General features: G+C 40.3%; 1 protein-coding gene across 16 annotated transcripts in view; it reads right to left on the bottom strand.

Moving 5' to 3' along the window:
* The window catches only part of dock7 (dedicator of cytokinesis 7), a 170263-nt gene that overhangs the window by 105623 nt on the left and 40899 nt on the right, over nt 1-23741 (bottom strand). For all 16 annotated transcript variants that reach the window (XM_043699462.2, XM_087990702.1, XM_087990698.1 and 13 more), the window contains 5 exons: nt 21876-22018; nt 21621-21714; nt 20561-20723; nt 4008-4125; nt 2299-2369 (listed from right to left, as the gene is read on the bottom strand). In XM_043699462.2, the coding sequence (XP_043555397.2) occupies nt 2299-2369; nt 4008-4125; nt 20561-20723; nt 21621-21714; nt 21876-22018 (589 nt within the window). The remainder of the gene's footprint in view (nt 1-2298; nt 2370-4007; nt 4126-20560; nt 20724-21620; nt 21715-21875; nt 22019-23741) is intronic.

Genomic DNA, 23741 nt, shown 5'->3' with positions numbered 1-23741 from the left:
CAAATCCAATGAGATAATAGAAACTAAGAGAACAACGTGGTACAGTAGACAACCCTTTATCCAAATCCAAAAAGCTCCAAAATCCAAAGTTTTTTGGGAAGTTTTTTTTCTCATTAACAAGGTTGTTTGGCATGTAAACAGATAACCAACTCCACACCCAAACAATGCATGTCACTCGGATGCAATGGGGGGGTGGGGGGGGGGGCGGGCGTCAGCGTGGCCCAGCACTGGTAGGCCTCAATTCTATTTCAGGGCCCATTTTACCCAGTGAGTCTGCTGTTAGGTAAGATTTTTTAATATTTCGCCATCAAACTGTCACTTAGTCTGAAATTCGAAAAATTCGAAAAATTCTGAATTCCGAAAACCAGCTGATCCCAACCATTTCGGATAAAGTATTGTGCAGCTGTATTTACTTTGACTCTGTGTGCTCGTGGAAATCAGTCCAAATCACTCTCGGCCTTTTCTCACTAAAATATTACTGAAGGACTAGAGCACATGCAAACAATACAAATTTTGTTCAGTTTATAAGAGATTTCGATCATGACACCTGTGGGTATAATTTTAAGCAATATCACAGTACGGACACACTGTTGAATGTGAGACATTCAGCTTACAAAGCTCCCAATATATCTGATAGACTAATAAATGAATGCTAATGCTTATAGCAACTTCAGGACAGTCCAAAGAGGTGATGGCCTAATATTGCTAGATTGTTAATCCTGAGACCTGATAATATTCTAGGGACCCAGGTTTGAATCCTGCCATGGCACATGGTGGAATCTGAATTCAATAAATATCTGGAACTAAGAATCTATTGAACCCATTGCCAGTTGTCAGAAAAACCCATCTGGTTTACTAATGTCTCTTGGGGAATGAAACTGTCATCCTTACCTGGCTTAGCAGGAGGCTGGAAGAATACAAAAAACCTAGTAGCATCGGGAAGTGGAGACGTCAATATTCTGGGTCTAACCCTTCCAGGCCCTGAAGAAGGGTTACAACTGAAACATTGACTTCTCCACCTCCTGATGTGGCCTGGCTTGCTGTGTTCTTCCAGTCTCCCGCTTGTCTACCATGGATTCCAGCACCTGCAGTTTTTTTTGTTTCTAATCCTTACCTGGCCTGGCCGACATGTGATTCCAGACCACAGCAATGCTGTTGGCTCTTAACTGCCCTCTGGGATGGGCAATAAATTCTGGTGTAGACAGATCATCCCACGAATAAATTTTAAAAAGTGAGAAAACATGCACCTTGTCCCTTCTGCAAGCTGGCTAGTTGCATCTGAGATCATTTTTCCTGATAACAAGTCCTATCATTTCTCAATTCTAATTGCGAAAACTGACCTAATAATTTTTATCTTTCAAGTCAAGTTTTAGGGTGAAACCTGATTAAAACCTCACTATCCATAAGTCACTCCTATGTTGTTCTCTACTTAGTGCAGAAAGTAGAAGTGCGTAGACTTTAAATTCATCGCAAATGGGCCTGTGAATAAAACTCTCTCCAAAGAACACATTCACAACAGACCCCTCATACCAGGCAAGCATGAGCAAGAATACTCTTAAACAAGAAAAAACAAACTTCCATTTTTCAAATACATTTAAAAATCTCAAAATATATCAAAGCACTTCCACAGCCAATTAATTAAAGTTGAAGTGCAGTTTCTACTGCTTTATAGTCGAACACTATTATAGCCCAAAAAATATGAAGGATAAATGTTGACCAGGATACAGTAAAGATACTGTTCAAATACTGACATTGATCCTTTATATCTTCTTGAATAGCTTAATGATGAATACCAGTCTGGCTAGTGACCACTGCAGCCTGACAAGGATTAGTTTTTTAAAATTCACAGAAATGTTTTTACTATTTTAAGGGTTCAGGATTGAATTCTTCATTTAAATCATACCAGAAAGTTCTCAGCTGTGTAACTTTATGAATCAAATGATGGCAACACATAATAGTAACATTTTAACATCAATTACACCTTCAGCGGTAGTATTGGCAAAAACTTCTAAAATGTGACACTTCTCAACATACAACTGCTATTGCTTATGGTGTGTGGAAGAGTACATAGGAAAAAGGTGAACAAAAATAAGCAGGAAAGCAAAAAGCTCAATTTAATCAATGAACCATTCATTTCATTAAAATTTAAGTCTCTATAAATGAATATCTGATTTCTATGTTTGTCTTTCTTCCTCATCTGTGTAATTCTAAACTGAACTACATATGTTGCTATAATGCCCTAGTGAACAGTGATGTTAAATGCAAGTAAGACAGAAACGTTTCTTGACATTTTCTTACCTATTGTGGTATATTACTGCAGTATACGATTCTTTTGTAAACTCTGCACAACTTGACTTGCCAAAAATGACCTGAAATGGTAATAAAATCAGCTGCATGAGTAAAGTTCAACGAAGACGCATTATTTAAGTAATAGCAATGGCTTGCCTCTGAGTCACTGGTTCAAGCTTCACTCTACAAACAAACAGCGAATCTTGGTAGACACTTCAGCGCATTGCTGCATGGTTCATAGAATCACAGCAGTGTTATGTTCAGAGAGAGATCAGTTGGCCCACTTTGTCTGCACCAACTGTTCATTACTACTGCTTTTTCCTTCCGTGTTTGCACATTATTTCTATCCAAATAATTATCTAATATTCCCTTGAGAGTCTCAATTGAACCTACCTCTGCCACACTCCCAAAGCATTCTTGCTGTGTGAATAAGGTTTTTTTTATCACCTCACATTTACTTCTTTTGCAAATTACTTTTAATCTTTTCCCTATGGTTCTTGATCCTTTTATGAGAAGGTACAGTTCGATCCCTATCTACATTATTTACATGTCTCACTATTTTGAAAACCTCCATCAAATCTTCTCTTAGCCTTCTTCTCTCCAAGGAGAACAGTCCAAACTTCTTTTATCTATTCTCAAAAATTACATTTTTCACCATTCTGCTAAATTTCTTCTGCATTCTCTCTCCAATGTATTCACATCCTTCCAGTAATGCGGTGCCCAATTCTTCAGCTGAGGTCTAACAACTGTCTTACATAAGTTCAACATCACCTCCTTGCTCTTGTGCCCTATGTCCCTATTAACAAACAAACACAGAAAATGCTGGAGCAACTCAGTAGGTCTGGTAGCATCTATGAAGAAAGAAACAGAGTTAATGTTTTGAGTCAGTATGACTCTTCTTCGGTGATTTTCTTATGTGGAGATGTTGTATAGTTTGGGGACTGTAGTCATTGGAATTTAGAAGAATGAGAGGCGATCTTCTTGAAACATAGAAGAATCTTAGAGGAGCAGACAGGTTAGATGCAGAGCAGTCGTTTCCCCTTGTGAGAGAGTCTAGGACCAGAGGAAATGATCTCAGAACAAGTGGTAACACATTCAAGACACGAGTGAGGAGGAATTTCTTCTCTCAAACACTAGTGAATCTGTGGAATTCTTTACCGTACAGGGCTGCTGAGACTGGGTTATTAAATATATTCAAAGATGGGATAGACAGATTGTTAATCAGTAAGGGAATCAAACGTTATCGGGAAGAGACAGAAAAGTGGTGTTGACAATTATTAGATCAGCTATAATTTCATTGAATGGCAGAGCAGACTCGTTGGGCTGAATGGCCCACTTCTGCACCTATGTCTTACAGTCTTATCATAGCATTAAGTACCTTGTTGATGGCAGTATAATGCGTAAAGTCAATTCCTATTTCCCCCTACATCTAACCCTGGCATCACCTGATAGCTTTCAACTGATTTACCTTTTCGTCTTTCCTACTCTATTCAAATTTATTTGCTCTGCACAAAAACCTTAAAAACTCAACAAACTTCAAAATTAACAAGTTTGAGAAGATTTGTAGCTCAGGTTGAGGTTCTGGATGTAGGTTTGCTCACTGAGCTGGAAGGTTTGTTTTCATGTAAACAAACTTTCCAGCTCAGCGAGCAAATCTACATCCAAAACTGTCACAATTTTGATAGAAATTATACAAAGTTTGAGACCATTTGCTTTACCTGCATTGCATTGTTTTGGTCTTCTCCAGACATAAACTGCACTTTCACCGTAATATTTCTGGCAGAGCCCTGACGATTTGCAAAATTGAGACTCTGAGGATACACATAAAGTAAATTCCTATGGAATTAAACAACAGCATTAATGAAATGTAAACATGCAGCTAGGATTTTCTTATATCAATAACACCACCTTGTTACAAAATTCAAAAAATGAAAAAGAATACAGAAGTTGTTTAATCTTTCAGATAACTGGATAAAAACTGTAAGATCCAGTTCAATGTGGCTAAATGTTGAGGTCTGGAACATGGAACCAAAAATAGAGTTGACAGTTCTGTTCCCATCTGTCCTTACTCTTAACTGTTCACATGGCATTGCCATCTCAATTGCATTAAGAAGATGGCATTGCACTGCCTTTGTGGCCACTTGCTCAGACATTTCAGACAGTAGTTAAAAGTCAACTAAGTTGTTATGAATCTAGAGTCAGGTAAGAAACAGATTTCAACTTTTTTACCACACCCTAGAGATCTGTGCCAATTACCCTAAAAGCTGCCGTGATGTGTATATCCATGATAACATTCAGATTCCTGTGGCATTTCAAAGGTTCAATGTCTTACAAGATGGGTACTGGGAGACAGGGGCTACTCTCCAGATCAATGGGTGATAACTGTACACAGCCCCTTAACTGAGACAGCACACAGATCCAATGTAGCCTGTTCTTCCACCACGACCACTGGAACAGACTGGCACTGGGAGGCCTTGCTAAATATTCTAGACACAGCATGCTGTGCTCTGCAAAACTAGATCTGGGAGAGTTCTGTGGAGCAAGATGAGGACACTGAGCAGTAGGATGATAGAGGTGCACTGTTTGGTACAACAAGCTAGATAGATCTTAACTGACATCCACTTCCAATAGATGTGAGTTTGATGAGGTTATCATTCAATGAAAGTAAATCAATTGGTGTTTAAAAGCAAGCAGAGTATTTTTGGTTTGGATTTTATTTGATCTTGCTTTTCCTGTCATTCAATAAAAGTGAATGTTATGAAACCTTTTCAACATGTGATGTTCCCACATTGAACAATGACAAGGTGTTATGCTTCTCTGGACCTTAGGGAAAGAGTAGCACTCCTTCAGATAGGGTTCTAACATGGTATGGCTCTAAGGACAAGGAGCCTCTGTATCTTGATTTTTGCAGCTGTGATTACTATGGCACTTATAAAGAGTCAATACATCTACAATTGTGATATTTTACTTCCAATGAAATATCACCCATGCCACCTAGGTGTCTTCAGCAGCTTTTCTTTATCATTGGTCTCGCCACGTTGAGTACTGTGAAGGAATATTTCTGGCCAGCAGTGTTTGACCTGGTGCACAGCTGGTCTTTAAATATGGCGTCAGTGTTACGAATCCAGGAAGTTCTAGGCAAGAAAGCAACTTCTGTCGTTGGTGAGTACTCAATAGTCCAAGCACAGTGCCATGGAGGCCTGGTGTATTCATACTGATGTGTACAGTGGAGAATTGCATGGGAGAAGCCCTTCACCAATCGCCCTGAAATTGACACTTAGCTGATTTTTGCAAAAAACCAGAGACTTGGTGTTGACCTCCACCCTGTGCTGAATCAAAAATCCAAGAGCTGTGGTTTGCCTGTAGAGTTGCAGCACTGCTTTAATATCTACTATCCATAACCTAAATCAAGTTTCTTGAGTTACTGTACTAGATTGTGCCTGTTGTTTATTGGTTAAAGTCTCACATGAACAAATTAATATGAGGAGAGAAGACAGAGTTAACACTTTGGTCCAGTAACCTTCCTTCAGGACCAATTCTGAAACATTAATTCTGCTTCCTCTCCAGAGATGCTGTCAGACCTGCTGACTTCTCCCAGCCATTTCTGTTTTCATTTCTGATTTCCAGCATCCATAGTTCTTTGTTTTTTAAAAAATTAGTATTTGGATTTGAGCTCAAATTATAAAGCCTGAACTTATAAATTCTAGGCAGTCTTGAAGGTAAATTACCTAAACAGACCAAAACAAAGACCGGAAATTGGAGTTAAAGGTGTTCCCATCTCTAAGAGTATATGCATTCTCCTGTAAAATGCAATATGTTTCTCCCTATATACTGAGAACAGAAAGAGTTTAAACATGATCCCTCATTTGTGTAGCTTTGTAACAGCAATTTCCCTCCGTAAGCTAGGGGGATGTGCAATGAGGCCTGGTGGTCCTCATACACCAGTCAATGAAGTTAAGAATGCAGGTGCAGCGAGTGGTAGCTAAAGGCGAATGGTATGTTGGGCTTTACAGTGCCTTGGTGATACCACAGCTGGTATACTGTGTGCAGTTTTAGTCTCCTCATCAGAGGAAAGAGTTCTTGCCATAGAGGGAGTGCAGTAAGAGTTTACCAGACTGATTCCTGGGATGGCAGGACTGATGTTTAAGGAGTGGTTAAATCAGTTAGGATTATATTCACTGGAGTTCAGAGAATAAGAGACAATCTCACACTAACATATAAAGTTCTAACGGGATTAACAGTTCCGAATGACTGGGACCTCCAGATCCAGAAATCACAGTCTTAGGATACAGGGCAAACCATTTAGAACTGAGATGAGGAGAAATTTCCTCACCCAGAGAGTGGTGAGTCTGTGGATTTTGCTATCACAGGCAACAGTCAAAGCCAAAAACACTGTATAATTTCAAAAAGGAATTGGATATAGCACTTGGGACTAAAAGGATCAAAGGATATGGGTGAAAATCTTGACAGGTGATTGAGTTAGATGACCAGCCATGATCACAATGAACAATGGAGCAGACTTGAAGGGTCTGCATGACAGATGAAATATAATGTGGCTAAGCGTGCTTGCTGTAGTGGCCGGTATATTGGGTCCACGTCTATTTGTTTGTTGATGGAGTCCGTGGATGAGTGCCATGTTCCTAGAAATTCACTGGCTGAACTCTGTTTAGCTTGTCCTATGATCGTTGTGTTGTCCCAATCGAATTTGTGGTTCTTGTCATCCGTGTATTGCGACTAGGGACAGCCGGTCATGGCATTTAGTGGCTAGTTAGTATTCTTGGATGCAGATTGTTAGTTGGCTGCCTGTTTGTCCTATACAGTATTTCTTGCAGTCTTTGTATGCAATCTTGTAAATTACATTTGTTTTGCACATGATGGGTATAGGGTCTTTTGTCCTGGTGAGTTATAGAGTCATGGAGTCATAGAGATGTACAGCAGGGAAACAGACTCTTCGGTCCAACCCGTACATGCAGACAAGATATCCCCACCCAGTCTAGTCCCACCTGCCAGCACCCGGCCTATATCCCTCCAAACCCTTCCTATGCATATACCCATCCAAATGCCTCTTAAATGTTGCAATTGTACCAGCATCCAACACATCCTCTGGCAGCTCATTCCATACACGTACCACCCTCTGCGTGAAAATGTTGACCCTTAGGTATCTTTTATATCTTTCCCCTCTCACCCTAAATCTATGCCCTCTAGTTGTGGACTCCCCGACCCCAGGGAAAAGACATTGTCCATTTATCGTGTCTATGCCCCTCATAATTTTGTAAACCTCTATAAGGTTACCCTTCAGACTCTGACGCTCCAGGGAAAACAGCCCCAGCCTGTTCAGCCTCTCCCTGTAGCTCAGATCCTCCAACCCATCTGCAAACTTACTAACTGTACCTCTTATGCTCGCATCCAAATCATTTATGTAAATGACAAAAAATAGAAGGCCAATATATTTATAAAAACCCTTTGGATTCTCCTTAATTCTATTTACCAAAGCTATCTCATGTCCCCGTTTTGCCCTCATGAATTCCCTCTTAAGCATACTGCTACTTTCTTTATACTCTTCTAAGGATTCACTCGATCTATCCTGTCTATACCTGACATATGCTTCGTTCTTTTTCTTAACCAAACCCTCAATTTCTTTAGTCATCCAGCATTCCCTATACCTACCAGCCTTCCCTTTCACCATGACAGGAATATACTTTCTCTGGATTCTTGTTATCTCATTTCTGAAGGCTTCCCAATTTCCAGCTGTCCCTTTACCTGCAAACATCTGCCCCCAATCAGCTTTCAAAAGTTCTTGCCTAATATTGTCAAAATTGGCCTTTCTCCAATTTAGAACTGCAACTTTTAGATCTGGTCTATCCTTTTCCATCACTATTTTAAAACGAATAGAATTATAGTCGCTGGCCCCGAAGTGCTCCCCCAATGACACCTCAGTCACCTGCCCTGCCTTATTTCCCAAGAGTAGGTCAAGTTTTGCACCTTCTCTAGTAGGTACATCCACATACTGAATCAGAAAATTGTCTTGTATACACTTTAGAAATTCCTCTCCATCTAAACCTTTAACACTATGGCAGTCCCAGTCGATGTTTGGAAAGTTAAAATCCCCTACCATAACTACCCTATTATTCTTACAGATAGCTGAGATCTCCTTACAAGTTTGTTTCTCAATTTCCCTCTGACTATTGGTGGGTCTATAATACAATCCCAATAAGGTGTTCTTCCCTTTCTTATTTCTCAGTTCCACCCAAATAACTTCCCTGGATGTATTTCCAGGAATATCCTCCCTCAGCACAGCTGTAAGCTCTCCCTTATCAAATATGCCACTCCCCCTCCTCTCTTGCCTCCCTTTCTATCCTTCCTATAGCATTTGTATCCTGGAACATTAAGCTGCCAGTCCTGCCCATCCCTGAGCTGTGTTTCTGTAATTGCTATGATATCCCAGTCACATGTTCCTAACCATGCCCTGAGTTCATCTGCCTTCCCTGTTAGGCCCCTTGCATTGAAATAAATGCAGTTTACTTTATTAGTCCTACCTTGTCCCTGCCTGCCCTGACTGTTTGACTCACTTCTGTTCTCAGCTGTACCCGTCTCAGATCGCTCTCTTTCCTCACTATCTTCCTGGGTCCCACCCCCTCTCCACCTTACTAGTTTAGATCCTCCCAAGCAGTTCTAGCAAATTTCCCTGCCAGTATTTTAGTCTCCTTCCAATTTAGGGGCAACCCGTCCTTCTTGTACATGTCACGTCTACCCCAAAAGAGATTCCAATGATCCAAAAATGTGAATCTTTCTCCCATACACCAGCTCCTCAGCCATGCATTCATCTGCTCTATCCTCCTATTCCTGCCCTCACTAGCTCATAGCACTGGGAGTAATCCAGATATTACTACCCTTGTGGACCTCCTTTTCAAATTTCTGCCTAACTCTCTGTAATCTCCCTTCAAAGTCTCAATCTTTTCCCTTCCAATGTTGTTGGTTCCAATGTTGTCTGAGCATTATTGTCGGAACCATGGTTGCCTGTCATGAATCTCAGTGGTCGGAGACATCTAGCTGTCAATTCTGAGACCCTTTTTATAGAAGGTAGTGTGGCTACTGAGTTAAGTTGTGGCATGTCCTCGTTATGTTATTTGTCTATTAGGCTTCTGCAGATGAAGTTTCGAGGATATCCGTTCTTGGCAAAGACTCTGTAGAGGTGCTCTTCTCTTCATATATCAAGAGAGCTGCAGTGTGTTGTAGCCCTTTTGAACAGGGTCCTATTGCAGTTTCTCTTGTGTGTGTTCGGGTGGTTGCTGTTGTAGTTCAGGATCTGGTCCGTGTGTGGCTTTTCTGTACACTTTTGTGGTACATTCACCATTCTGTGGTCTTTCTACCATCGCATCCAGGAATGGGAGCTGATTGTTAGTTTCCTCCTCTCTTGTAAAGCTGATCCCTGTGAGCATGGTGTTGATAATCCGATGTGTGTTGTCGATTTCTGTTCTCTCAATAATAACAAAAGTATCATCCACATATCTGATCCAGCGTTTGGGTGGGATTTGTGGGAGGGCTGTTTGTTCCAGTCTTTGCATCACTGTTTCTGCTTAAAGCCCAGAGATAGCTTCCATGGAAAGTATCAGATTGCCATGCTTTCTCACAGATGTTGCATTTGCTTCTGATGAACTCCTCTAATAAATTACCAATCCTCACAAGCCAAAACATTCAGTAACAAATTTAGAGCAATCAAGACAACTCAGAACTAAATTCAACTCCATAAGATTCAGTATGGAGAAGTACTGCGGTAATCTATGTCTTACATGGTTCGAGTCCTCAATTAAGTACAGGCAATTTTGGACCTGTTGATTTGTAATGAGGCAGATTTAATAATTGATGCTTAGAGTAAAGGATCCCCTCAAAAACACTAACCACAACATGGTACAATTTAACATGCAGGTTGTAATGGAGGAACTTGGTTCGGAAACAACTCTACTAAGTTTAAATAAGAGCAATTACAAAGGAATGAGGTCAGAGCTGGTTGGGGTGTACTGGGAAAGGCGTTTCACAACAAAGGTGGTTGATGGTTTATGATTTACTATATGGTTTATAGTTCATGGTTTACAGCAAAGACATTCCAATGAGGAAGAAGGATTCTGGGTAGGGGATAAGCCTAACATGGATAACCAGGGAAATTAAGGAAACCATCAGATTGAAAAAAAAATACAATATGGCAAAGATTAGCAGAATGCAGAGGTTCGGGCAAGGTTGAAAAACTAACAAGACATGACCAAGAAATTAATAATAGAAAAAATATTTGATAAGCTTACAATTAATATGAAAACAGACAGCAAGAGCTTCTTTAAATATATCAAAAGGAAGAGAGAAGCCAAAGTGAACATATATCCCTTAGAGAATGAGGCTGGAGAAACAAGAATTGGGAATCAGGAAATGACAGAGGATTTGAAGAAATACTTTGTACCAGTGTTCAAAGTAGAAGACAGTAATCGCATTCCAAAATTACTAAATATCCAAGGGGCAAATTGAGGACAGGAAATAAGTACAATATATGTCTCTGGAGAAAAAGGAATTAGGGAAAGTCTTGGCATAATATAAACAAGCTGAGTCAGTATGGCTTCATGAAGAGGAATTATGCCGACAAATTTATTATAATCTTTGAGGAGCTAACAAGCAGAATGGAAAAACAGAAAGTAGTGGATAGAGGATTGGCTAACTATTAGAGGACAAGAAAGTTGGGATAAGGTGACCATTTTCAGGCTGGGTAATCTGTAACTGGTGGTGTGCCACACAGATCAATGATGAGGCAACAATTATTTACAATATGTATTAATGACTTGAATAAGGAACGTGAACGTACTACAGTCAAGTTTGCGGATGACATAAAAATAGGTGGAAAAGTAAGCAGTGGGATCATATGAAATCTGTTGAGGGATATAGACAGATAAGTGAAAGTGCAAAAACTTAACAGATGGAATACAATGTAGGGAAATGTGAAGTCATGCACTATAACAGCAGAATTGACGAGTTGAATATAATTACATTTTTTTTAAAACTGCAGAAATCTACAGAGCAGAGGGATTTGGGGATCCTTATGCGTAAATCATAAAAAGCTAGCATGAAATACATCAGATAAAAGGGAAGCTAAATACAATGGTGACCTTTATTTCAATGAGAACGGAGTATAAAGGCAAGGTTTTGCTAAAACTACAGAAGGCACTAGTCAGACCACAGCTGGAATACTGTGAACAGTTTTGGGTCCCTTATCTAAGGAAAGATGTACTCATATGGAAGCAACCCAGAAAAAGAATGATACCACGTCTGAAGGAACTATATTATGAGGACAGTTTGAATAGATTGGGCCTATACTTATTGGAATAAAGAAGAATGACAGGAAACTTTATTGAAAAATATGAATTTCTTAGGAGAATTGGCAGTGCAGATGTGAAATGGTTATTTCTCCTTATGGGGTAAAAACAATGACTGCAGATGCTGGAAACCAGATTCTGGAATAGTGGTGTTGAAGCTCCTTGGATGCTGCCTGAACTGCTGTGCTCTTCCATATTTCTCCTTATGGGAGAGTCTAGAACCAGAGGGCATAATCTCAGAAGAAGGGGTCACATATTTATGACAGATATGAGGATGAATTTCTTCTTCAGAGGGGTGTGAATCACTGGAATCCTTTACTACAGAGGGTTATTGAAGCTGGATCATTAAGTGTGTTCAAGACTGAGAGATGTAGATTTTTAATCAGTGTGGGAATTAAAGGATATGGGGAAAAGGAAAGTGGAGTTGAGAAGCATCAGATCAGACATGATCACATTCACTGGGGTAACAGTGAGTCTACTTCTGCTCATATGTCATCTGATCTTATGAAATGAAAATGTATTTCAGGGCCTTTAGTGTAGGAATGGTACACTAGTTTGTAATTTTAATGTTAATTTTGTTCAACATTATGTTTTTCTTAATATCTTATCAACTATCTCCCTGTTACTTGCTGAATTTATTCGTTTATTTTTGTTACTGCATAATTGATATATTGTTGCGTGTTTTTAACATGATTACTTATTCTATACATTAATTTTTCAATTTAAGTGACACTGTAATTCAGTCTTTGGGTTGCAGATGTATTCCTTGAATACCTTACAACTGTAACTATGTAGAATCATGCATGATGAGCAAGTGCTTGGATGAGGTATCAGAGAGCCAGCAGTTGTTCAAGGAGCTGTACTGGTGTATAAGTTAGCATGTGTGAAGGTGAGATGAGGATTAAATTGGATAGTACATAATATCATACTATTAAATAGTCTGCTGGCATTCCCAAGCCTGCTCTAGTGAAGTATATCAATCTGGATGACAGGAGTTGCCTGCAGAAATGAACCCCAAGCAGAGGGGTAGAAAATTGGCCAACCTGTCTTCCTGGAGGCCCAGTAACATCAGTATGCCCCCATCATTCTGGTTTGGAAATCTCAGCCCTAGTGTATGAATACCCAAAGCTCAAAGAAAAGGTGTACAGAGGTGTTGCTACAGTTCTGATTTTTAAATGCAAACCTTCAAAACATTTGTCTTTAGTGTGGTTAGGGCTAGAAAATATGCACCATGCTGTGGTTCTGTTCGCCGAGCTGGAAGTTTTTGTTGCAAACGTTTCGTCCCCTGTCTAGGTGACATCCTCAGTGCTTGGGAGCCTCCTGTGAAGCGCTTCTGTGGTGTTTCCTCCGGCATTTATAGTGGCCTGTCCCTGCTGCTTCCGGTTGTCAGTTTCAGCTGTCCGCTGTAGTGGCCGGTATATTTGGTCCAGGTCTATGTGTTTGTTGATGGAGTTTGTGGATGAGTGCCATGCTTCTAGGAATTCCCTGGCTATTAAAAGAAAAAAATGGCCAAACTAACACACAACAAAGAGGACACCACAACACACACCTGGGTTAAAAACCTCTCCCACAGACAGCTCACAGACACGGAAAGAACAATACTGGCCAAGGGACTCAACTACAACCACAGGGACGCCAAGACAGCAGACTTCCTAGCAGCACTAGAATGCACACTCAGGAACAATGGACTGACAGAAGAGACACAACAAACAGTGAGACAAAGTATTGTACCCCTGATAACAAGGAAAAGACAAACACATAACCTCAACACCAAGGAGAGGGAAGCACTAAAATCACTAAGAAACGATAAGAACATAATCATACTACCAGCAGACAAAGGCAGAATGACGGTCATCCTGGACAAAGCAGAGTACATCCAAAAAGCACAACAACTACTTGCAGATACCAACAACTACCAAAAGAGGGAGTTTGACCCCCCCCACAGCTCACAAATAGGATAAACAACATACTAAGGAACCTACAAAAAAACGGACAGATAACCAGGTCGGACCTGCAAAGAATGAAACCTGAAAGCAACAACACCCCCAGATTCTATGGACTACCTAAAGTGCACAAACCAGACATCCCACTCAGACCAATAGTATCACTACCAGGCACTCTATACAATCAACACAGGAATTCTTGGATATCATCAGAAATATACACATTGACAAGGAAGAAACCATGGTCTCATTCGACGTAACGGCACTGTTCACGTCTATTGACAAAGCCCTAGCCAGAGAAACAATAGCCAACCTGCTGAACAGACATAACAGACAACAGGACGTTGAACCCAACAACAAAGACGGCATACTTAAACTACTGGACCTGTGCCTCACAACACACTTCACATTCAACAACCAGATATATGAACAAATCAACGGAACACCCACGGGCTCACCGATCTCGGTACTCATAGCAGAAGCAGTAATGCAAAGGTTAGAACAAACAGTCTTACCACAAATTCAACCCAAACTCTGGGTCAGATACGTTGATGACACCTTTGTAATCATTAAAAACACGGAAATAGAGAATACACACCGGATCATCAACTCCACACTCACAGGAATCCGATTCACGAGAGAGGAAGAAAAGGACAACCAACTCCCATTCCTAGACATGAGGGTACAGAGAACACCAAACGGAGAATTCACCACTAAGGTACACAGGAAAGCCACACACACAGACCAAGTCCTGAACTATGAAAGCAACCACCCCAATACACACAAACGAAATTGCATCAAGACACTATTCAAAAGGGCCACAACACACTGCAGCACACCAGAACTGCAAAAAGATGAAGAGGAACATCTATACAAGGTATTTGCAAAAAACGGATATCCTCGCAATTTCATCAACAGATGCCTAAGGGAAAGACAACAGAACGAGGACATGCCGCAACCCAAAGGACTAGCCACACTACCATACAACAAGAACATCTCTGAAAAGACAGCCAGACTACTGCGACCACTAGGACTTATAACAGCACACAAACCAACAGCCACTCTCAGATAACAACTCACCAAAACGAAGGACCCGATACCCAGCATGAGCAAAACTAATGTAGTGTACAAAATCCCATGCAAGGACTGCACAAAACACTATATAGGACAAACAGGAAGACAGCTAACGATCCGCATCCACGAACATCAACTAGCCACGAAACGACACGACCAGCTATCCCTAGTAGCCACACACGTAGTTGACAAGCAACATGAATTTGACTGGGACAACACTACCATTATAGGGCAAGCGAAACAAAGAACAGCCAGGGAATTCCTAGAAGCATGGCACTCATCCACAAACTCCATCAACAAACACATAGACCTGGACCAAATATACCGGCCACTACAGCGGACAGCTGAAACTGACAACCGGAAGCGGCAGGGACAGGCCACTATAAATGCCGGAGGAAACACCACAGAAGCGCTTCACAGGAGGCTCCCAAGCACTGAGGATGTCGCCTAGCCAGGGGACGAAACGTTTGCAACAAAAACTTACAGCTCGGCGAACAGAACCACAGCAACAAGCACCCGAGCTACAAATCTTCTCACAAACTTTGACTGTGCACCATATTACACATCAGGGTGATTACTGCATACTGATTCAGAAAACACCGCATTTCATAAAGTATACATTCAGCCAAGGAAAGAGAAAGACAGATTGCAGCATACAACTCTCTGACATTCTCTTGGGAAATCTTTACATTGCAATGACCGGACAGGCAGGAATGAAATTTTCCACCCAGGATAGTGGCAGTGACATGAGAAATTATGCTAACGGTGCTGCAAGTTACTCAGGTAACTATAATGTTAAAACTCACTAGGCATCTATTGTTCACTATGACAATGGATTCAAATATCAAATAAAAATCAGGGTGCTTGGGAAGTCAGATGGGTCTTTTTACTAGGCTAATCGCATTGTGGCAGCAGAGAAGTCAACTGCAACAGATTGTATACACAGTTCAAGGGATATCTGGGACACACTTCCAAAGATTAAATGCAATATCAAAAAGAAGAATAAGTAGGATTCACAATCAAAATAAGGCAGGACTTTTGGGTACACGAGATATTATTTACTTTAGGTTTAATTAGATGCATCATTGAAGGATCTCTAAATAATTTATAATGTCAGAAGAGAATATATAGGATCAGGAAAAGTATTAGTACCATAATTATAACTGGTAGACGGACAAAGCATTAGAATTAGTCACCCACATAGATACTTTCCATCTAAAAGACTTCCTGTGGACAATGTCAGTGTTGCTGTACCGTTCGAGTGAAACAGTTTCTCATTCAGTGAAAATCATTCTCCTTAAACAATCTAAGTGTTACAGACTGGTTAAAAGTATAACTCAGAAATACTGCCCTAGTGTTGGAAACAAATGTGCCATCTGCTTTTGCATTTAATCATATAAGTCCAGCCTTCTTCAGTTACTTCATCAATGATCTTCCATCTATCATGAGGAGGTCAAGAAGCTGGACAGAATCCAGAACAAAGCACAGAATCCCTATAGTGCAGATAGAGACCATTTGATCCATCATGTCTACACTAACCCTCCGAAGAGCAGCCCACTCAGACCATCCCTCTGTGCAACCCCCCCCCCCACAATTCAGCTAGCCTACATATCCTTGGACTCTATGGGGCAATTTAACAGGACCAATCCATTTAACCTGCACATCTTTGGACTGAGGGAGGAAACTAGAGCACTCAGCGGAAACCCATACAGACAGTCACCCAAGGCCAGAATCGAAACTGGGTCCCTAATGCTGCAAGGAAGCAACGCTAACCACTGTGCAACTGTGCTGTCCCAAGTAGCCCGCTTGATGGCTTCACATCCATAAGCATTCAATATCTCAAACACTAACAGACAACAGCAGCAATGTGTATCATCCACAAGATGCACTGCAATTCATCAAGGCTCCTTCCTAACCCACAATCACTTCCATCTCAAAGAACAGTGGCAGCAACCAGAGAGGAACATCAATAGTTGCAAATTACTCTCCAAGCAACACATACCATCGCTGGAAATATACCAATGTTTCTACAATGTCGCTGGGTCAAAATCCTGGAACTCCCTCCCGAAAAACATTGTAGGTGTAGCTACAGCAAATAGAGCTACAGCAATTCAAAAAGACAGCTCACTGCACCTTCTAGGGCATTATGGATGGGCAATAAATGTTGGTCCAGATGCCGATGCCTTTAAACCCCTGAATGAAGAAATTTTCAAAAATGTCCAGGGAGACCAAAGGTTGAAATCTCTAAGTTCAACAGAGTTTGTTGATCTCAGCTTGGAAACAAGTTGGAATTGTCATTACTGGAACTGCAATGTGTTTGTGGGTGTGCAAGTTATGATATTGTTTCAGTTGAACTGCCTACCAATTATTATTACTTAGGTTCACACATAACAAATGGTCACTTGGCCAAAGTGCCTGATAGAGCCAGGGATTGTGGAAATGTATCAGTTACTGCTTTCAGGAGAAGAGAATCAACTTGGAGAAAAACAATAAACCATCCAACTGTTCATTCTATTTATTGTACAAAATTAAAGAATTATTTCTCTATGGGAATTACGGATTATGAGCTGAATTTTAACTTGCAGGAAGCAGAGGTTGAAGGCAGGAAAATTAACAGTTCATCAGGGACTGGGCTTCCACATTTATTTGAAGGACATTAGACTGCACATGAGCATCATTTCATTAAAGGCAGCTATCATTTTCAATCTGTTAAATGGTCAATTATAGCTCAAGGAAGTCGATAAGAGATTGTGGTGGTGTAGCGCACTGCATCACCAGTGTCCATGTGGCACCTATCCCATTGGAAGTGAGCCTAAAATAAACTCCAAAAGAACTGCGGATGCTGGAAATCAGAAATAAAAACAGAAGTTGTTGGAAAAGCTCAGCAGGTCTGGCAGCATCTGTGAAGAGAAATCAGAGTTAGCGTTTCAAGTCTGGTGATCTACTGTACTCACTGTATACCCATGACTGCATTGCCAAATACCAGACTAATGCCATTTACAAGTTCGCTGATGACACCGCCATAGTCGATCGAATCTCAGATGGCGATGAAACAGACTACAGACTGGAGGTGGAAGACCTGGAAAAATGGTGCACTGAGAACAACCTAGCTCTCAATGCCAGCAAAATCAAGGAGCTCATTATTGACTTTCGGCGGGATGTTACTCATCCCCTTACACATTAAAAACACAGAGGTATATGAGTGGAGAATGTCAAGCTCCTGGGAGTGGTCATCAACAACAAGCTTTCTCGGACTCTTCATGTGGACGCACTGGTTACAAAGGCCCAACAACGTCTCTTCTTCCTCAGGCAGCTGAGGAAATTTGGCACGACAGCGAATACCCTTGCCAACTTTTATAGGTGCGCCATTGAGAGCATTCTGTCTGGACATATCACTACCTGGTATGGGAACTGTACCATTCAAGATCGGAGACAGTTACAGAGAGTGGTGAACTCGGCCTGGACAATCACAAAGGCAAACCTCCCATCTACAGAATTCATCTGCCAGGCCCGCTGTCAAGAAAAGGCCGCCAGCATTCTCAAAGCTCCATCCCACCCTAGCAATGTTTTTCTACAACCTCTACCATTGGGGAGAAGGTACAGAAGCCTGAACACATGCACCAGCGGGTTTCAAAACAGTTTCTACCCTACTGTTGTTAGAATACTGAATGGACTCAAACTCTTAACATTCGCTTGTACCGGTGTTTTGTCGCTGTTTACCTATTATTTACTTATTTATGCTACTTAACTCTGATCTGCCTGTATTGCTCGCAAGACAAAGCTTTTCACTGTGCCTCGGTACACGTGACAATAAATTCAATTCAATTCAATTCAGAACAACTTTCCTTCTTCCCTTATATTGATTCAAAATAGTTACAGGCCATGTTTGAAAAATTAAACTGAAAACTGTTCACTCTATCAATAACTCTGTGACATTTTCATTTTATTTCATATTTTACTCATCCTGTTATATAACTGCGGTAAACTATATTAAGATTTTCCATTACTTAGTAAAAACATGATTTTCTTGATCAGATCAAGGCCTTTCATGAGATATTTTTACACAGAGACATTAAAAATCAATAAGTTTCCCCTTTTTGTATAAAACATTTATTGAAAGATTAATCCTTAAAAGACAATATATCACAAATAACACTACAATTTAAACTTTAATTGGGGTAAACAACATTTAGATGAAAGAAAAATAATGAATTTCAAAAATAAGGATAAAGGTGTGCAGTATTCCAAACCAAACGAAAAAGAGAAGAAATTGAACATTTCACCCATGATTTCTCATCGGAACTATTCTCTTGCAGCATCATACACCTAATCCCACTGATTCTAACCTTCTTATCCTACTATTTACAGTTGGCCACTTCCAATTTCTTCCCACAAAAACAACTAAAATGTTATAGCATTCCCCAGAAAGAGATAAATGAACACTGTATAAAGTTGTTGTGGTTCTGTTCGCCAAGCTGGGAATTTGTGTTGCAGACGTTTCGTCCCCTGTCTAGGTGACATCCTCAGTGCTTGGGAGCCTCCTGTGAAGCGCTTCTGTGATTTTTCCTCCGGCATTTGTAGTGGTTTGAATCTGTCACTTCTGGTTGTCAGTTCCAGCTGTCCGTTGCAGTGGCCGGTATATTGGGTCCAGATCGATGTGCTTATTGATTGAGTGTATGGATGAGTGCCATGCCTCTAGGAATTCCCTGGCTGTTCTCTGTTTGGCTTGTCCTATAATAGTAGTGTTGTCCCAGTCGAATTCATGTTGCTTGTCATCTGCGTGTGTGACGCACGCAGATGACAAGCAACATGAATTCGACTGGGACAACACTATTATTATAGGACAAGCCAAACAGAGAACAGCCAGGGAATTCCTAGAGGCATGGCACTCATCCACACACTCAATCAATAAGCACATCATCTGGACCCAATATACCGGCCACTGCAACGGACAGCTGGAACTGACAACCGGAAGCGGCAGAGACAAACCACTATAAATGCCAGAGGAAACATCACAGGAGCGCTTCACAGGAGGCTCCCAAGCACTGAGGATGTCACCTAGACAGGGGATGAAACGTCTGCAACACAAATTCCCAGCTCGGCGAACAGAACCACAACAATGAGCACCCAAGCTACAGATCTTCTCACAAACTTTGAACTGTATAAAGTAGCAGAAAAGAATAAAAAGAGAAAATAAGTTTAAAATATCAATCACATCTCTGGATCCCTCGTAGTTATCCAGCAATCTTAATGGATTGACAGATTAGGAAGGGAATCAGATCCCTATTGGTTACAATCATTTAACAGTAATCAGCACGATTAATCAACTTGCTGAGAATCATCATTTTACTAGTTGATGACATTCCAGACAAAGTTTCATAATAGTTTGAAAAAGTCTTAAAATCTTAGTCTGAAAGCAGTATCCAAGTTCACCTTATCAGCTTTACTCAAAACTGCATAGATACCACATTGCATGCTGTACTGCACTGACAGGCATATTTACACAAGGTGGGGTTAAAAGCTGACAACGTAAATTCCAGTTATAGTTGACAAGGTTCATTCAGATACCAACTTCAGTCCAACAATTGACTTTGTTGTATTTGCAATTTTATACAAGCTTCATACCTATTACAAGGAGTACAGACTGCTGCCCTCTGCTGTTCAACAGGATTAGCTGTAACTCACACAAAGAAGAATCCACTGTCCTGAAGCACAATGTTACATCAAACCTTTCACTGAACTTCTCAGTAGCACACGACTAAACATCTTTTACATAACTCATATTCAATAAATGCCAGAATGCAATTGCAAATAGTGAAAATTTTGTCCTCAGTGTTTATTTTTAAACATTAGAATTACTTATGCACTGCACTGATTTAAAAATATGACCATCATTCGCACCTGTAGGTAGTGTATGGCACGTAAACATCCCTTGATGGGAATTCCAGGATATCCTTCGTTGGTCTGACTCTTGTATCTGGATATGGTTTCACTTGCAGTAATTCAGGAGTCAGGCAATAATGGGGATTTTCTGGAGCCGGCGAGATATCTATTTTCAGCTGAGCTATATACAGATAACAACAAAAAAATGAAATACTGACAAAATTAAAAGATGCCATTCCACAAAAAAATTAACTGAGATAACATTTTCATTTATTTGCTTTTGAAGCTTCAGCTTTGTTTTTAAAGCTGTCATAGAAACAGAAGAAGGTCATTCAGCCCATCCCAGCCTGCTTCCCCAATCAATTCCATCATGACTGATCATCTACATCAATGCCACTTGCCCGCACTAGCGCCATGTCCGTGATGTTATTAATATACAGGAGTCTATTAATAGTTTTTTTTCTTGAATAAACTCAATGTCTGAGCTTCTACAGTCCTCTGGGGTAGACAATGCCAAAGACGTACTACACTCTGAGTCAAGAAATTCCTCCTCATTTGAGTCTTAAATGATCTTATTCTAAGATTATGTCCCAAAAAAGTCCAAGAAACACCTCAGTTACATCCACCCATCATATCCTATATGAATTTTGTAAATATCAATCACATCACCATTCATTCTTCAAAACTTTGAAGAATACTGGCCCAGTCTCCTAATGAAGAACTCCCACAATCCCAGGGATTAGGTTGCTGCAGCTCGAAGGCATCCCCTCTCTGTCAAGTTTATCCTTTTTGTCCAGTCTGTCCAATATGCCAGGGAGATTAAAGCTAAAAGATGTAAATCTGAATTAAAGGCAGAACATTTTGGAATTGATTAACTCTAAGACAGATTTCGAAAAGTTAGGAGAAAGTGAGGACTGCAGATGCTGGAGATCAGAGTTGAGAGTGTGGTGCTGGAAAAGCACAGCAGGTCAGGCAGCATCCACAGGGCTGGAGAATCAACGTTTCAAGCATAAGCCCTTCATCAGAAATGAGGCCCCTCCAGCCTCATCAGGCGGACACTATTCAAAGAATAACTTGCCTGTGATTGGGCGTAGTCTCCGCAGAACCGATGAAGGTCTTCTCATATCAGCAAGGAATTTATACAAGTCTTCATCACTCAGCCGATCTCCTTCCTAGATATTGCCATGAGGCGGAAGAAAGTGGGTAAAGGGGCAAAAAAGGAGAATGAAAGGGATTCAAGTTCTATTTATAGATATATTCCACACTGATGTAACAGTCTGTTTTAGTTCTCATTATATATGATACAAAGTGGTTTCAAATTATTTCAGATTACCTGTTTGAAGAAATTTGTGACAGTCAGTGTGGCCGGTCTGAAGCTCGAAAGGTTACACGATTCATCTCCACTGGTCGTGCGCTCAAGAGACCGCCTTCCAACAAGACCAGAATTCCTTCTTTCTGACCAGGAACCCTTCCGCTCTATCAGAAAATAGTGTCACACCAGTTAAAGGAACAGTCAGTAGCATAGGAAACGCCTTACTTTCACACATCTAAACAATGCTAAATGAGCTTGCAACAGTTAATTTTCCCATCACAGTGCTAGGATAGAAGCTTTCATGAAATAACCCACTCAAGCAACCATTCTTAATGAGTAAAGCGAATAATAATTGCCAGTGACGTGTGTGTGTAAGTTTCAATGTGTTTCACTTTGCACTCAAGTTCACATTCAGCAGAATTTCTCCTGATCACCTGCTGTTACCGTCAGAAGCCAGAGGACTGTTTCACAATTTCCCTCAGGTTTCTGCCAATGCTCTGCAAAGTTACACTAAAAAGTAGTGAACTGTTAAATGTTGGTATGATGCTGAAATTAATTTTCATTAGTATTAAACTTTTAAAGGCAGCTTAAAAAATTCTATGTTTAGTTACAGTACTTAACTGCTCAAAAAACTTCATAACATGATCAAGGACTCAAATCAAAAGGGTAATGGCTCAAGGTCCAAGATTAGAATGGAAAATGCTAAGGTAAATAAAGAGAGACAGTTTCCACTGATTTAGAGAGGTCTGACAAGACCACACATTATGTTGTCCCATTAATGGGGAAATATATAGCAAGTTAGGTTTGTATGTGGAAATTATGTCACAAATCTTTCTTGAAGCAGTCCTTTGATTCTTTTCAAAGGAAATGACATAATTGAAGAAATATAGTGGGGACGTGAGGAAAGTACAAGAATCGAATTAGATTAGAGGCTCATGTAAAGTAAATATTTGCCTTGGTAGACGGAATGACCTGTTCCTGTTTTAACAATCAAGCATTAGGTAATTCTATATCACAAAACCAAATACCTTTCGCTCAAGGGTCAAAGTAGCAAAAAACTACAGTACAACTTATCAATACATAGAACCAAACATTGTTATCTAAAACATTTTTGTTTTACATAACCTTGTTTTTATATTGGTAATATTTTAAACTGCATTTTGCAAACCAAATTATACTTTTGTTACTTCATCAATTCAATATCATATTTATGTTGAAACAACACATGAAAGCCACCATTCCTGATGGAACAATTCTAGGATTCTGTGACTTAGATTTATATAATCCATTATTACATCTTTCAGAAGTAACTTAAACTGGACAAAGCAAGGCATCCAAATGCATATAGCAAGATCGTATAAAGAACAATGTTTCATTTCTTTTTTTGGGAAGGAGGAAAGTTGGTTGGGATAACTGTGAGAATACTTTGTATGTTTTTCCAATCCTATCTGAGGAATAACATTCAAGTACGGCAACAGAATAAGATAGGACCCTAGTTTAATGGCTTACCTGAAGGGAACACTTCACAATATCTGCTTGAACTTTCCAGCCACAAAGTTTGGCCTGCACTCTCTAATTTTGTTGCTCTAGCAGATTATCTGAAAATACCATACCCTGTTTACTTCCTCTATTCTCTCCTAAATCTTCAGTAGGCCTGGAATTTCACTTCAGTGATCGGTTTGTGGCCCAAAAACCTAGATTCTCAGGTATTTCTCATATTTAATCCCGCCAGCTCTAGAAATTATCTTTCATTTTCTTCTTTGCACCACCTATAACCTTACTTTTGAGAACCATAATTGTGTTCAGGACTCCAGAAGCAGTCTACCCAGAGTACCATCTAGAAATTGAGCTCAAGTGATTTAGTAATAGCCATACTGCTATGCACCT

Source organism: Chiloscyllium plagiosum, unplaced genomic scaffold (assembly GCF_037043375.1).
Source record: "Chiloscyllium plagiosum isolate Xiang-an unplaced genomic scaffold, Cpla_swu_hap1 HiC_scaffold_9, whole genome shotgun sequence".
In the NCBI taxonomy this organism is placed as follows: Eukaryota; Metazoa; Chordata; class Chondrichthyes; order Orectolobiformes; family Hemiscylliidae; genus Chiloscyllium; species Chiloscyllium plagiosum.
This window is presented reverse-complemented; position numbering and strand designations above follow the sequence as displayed.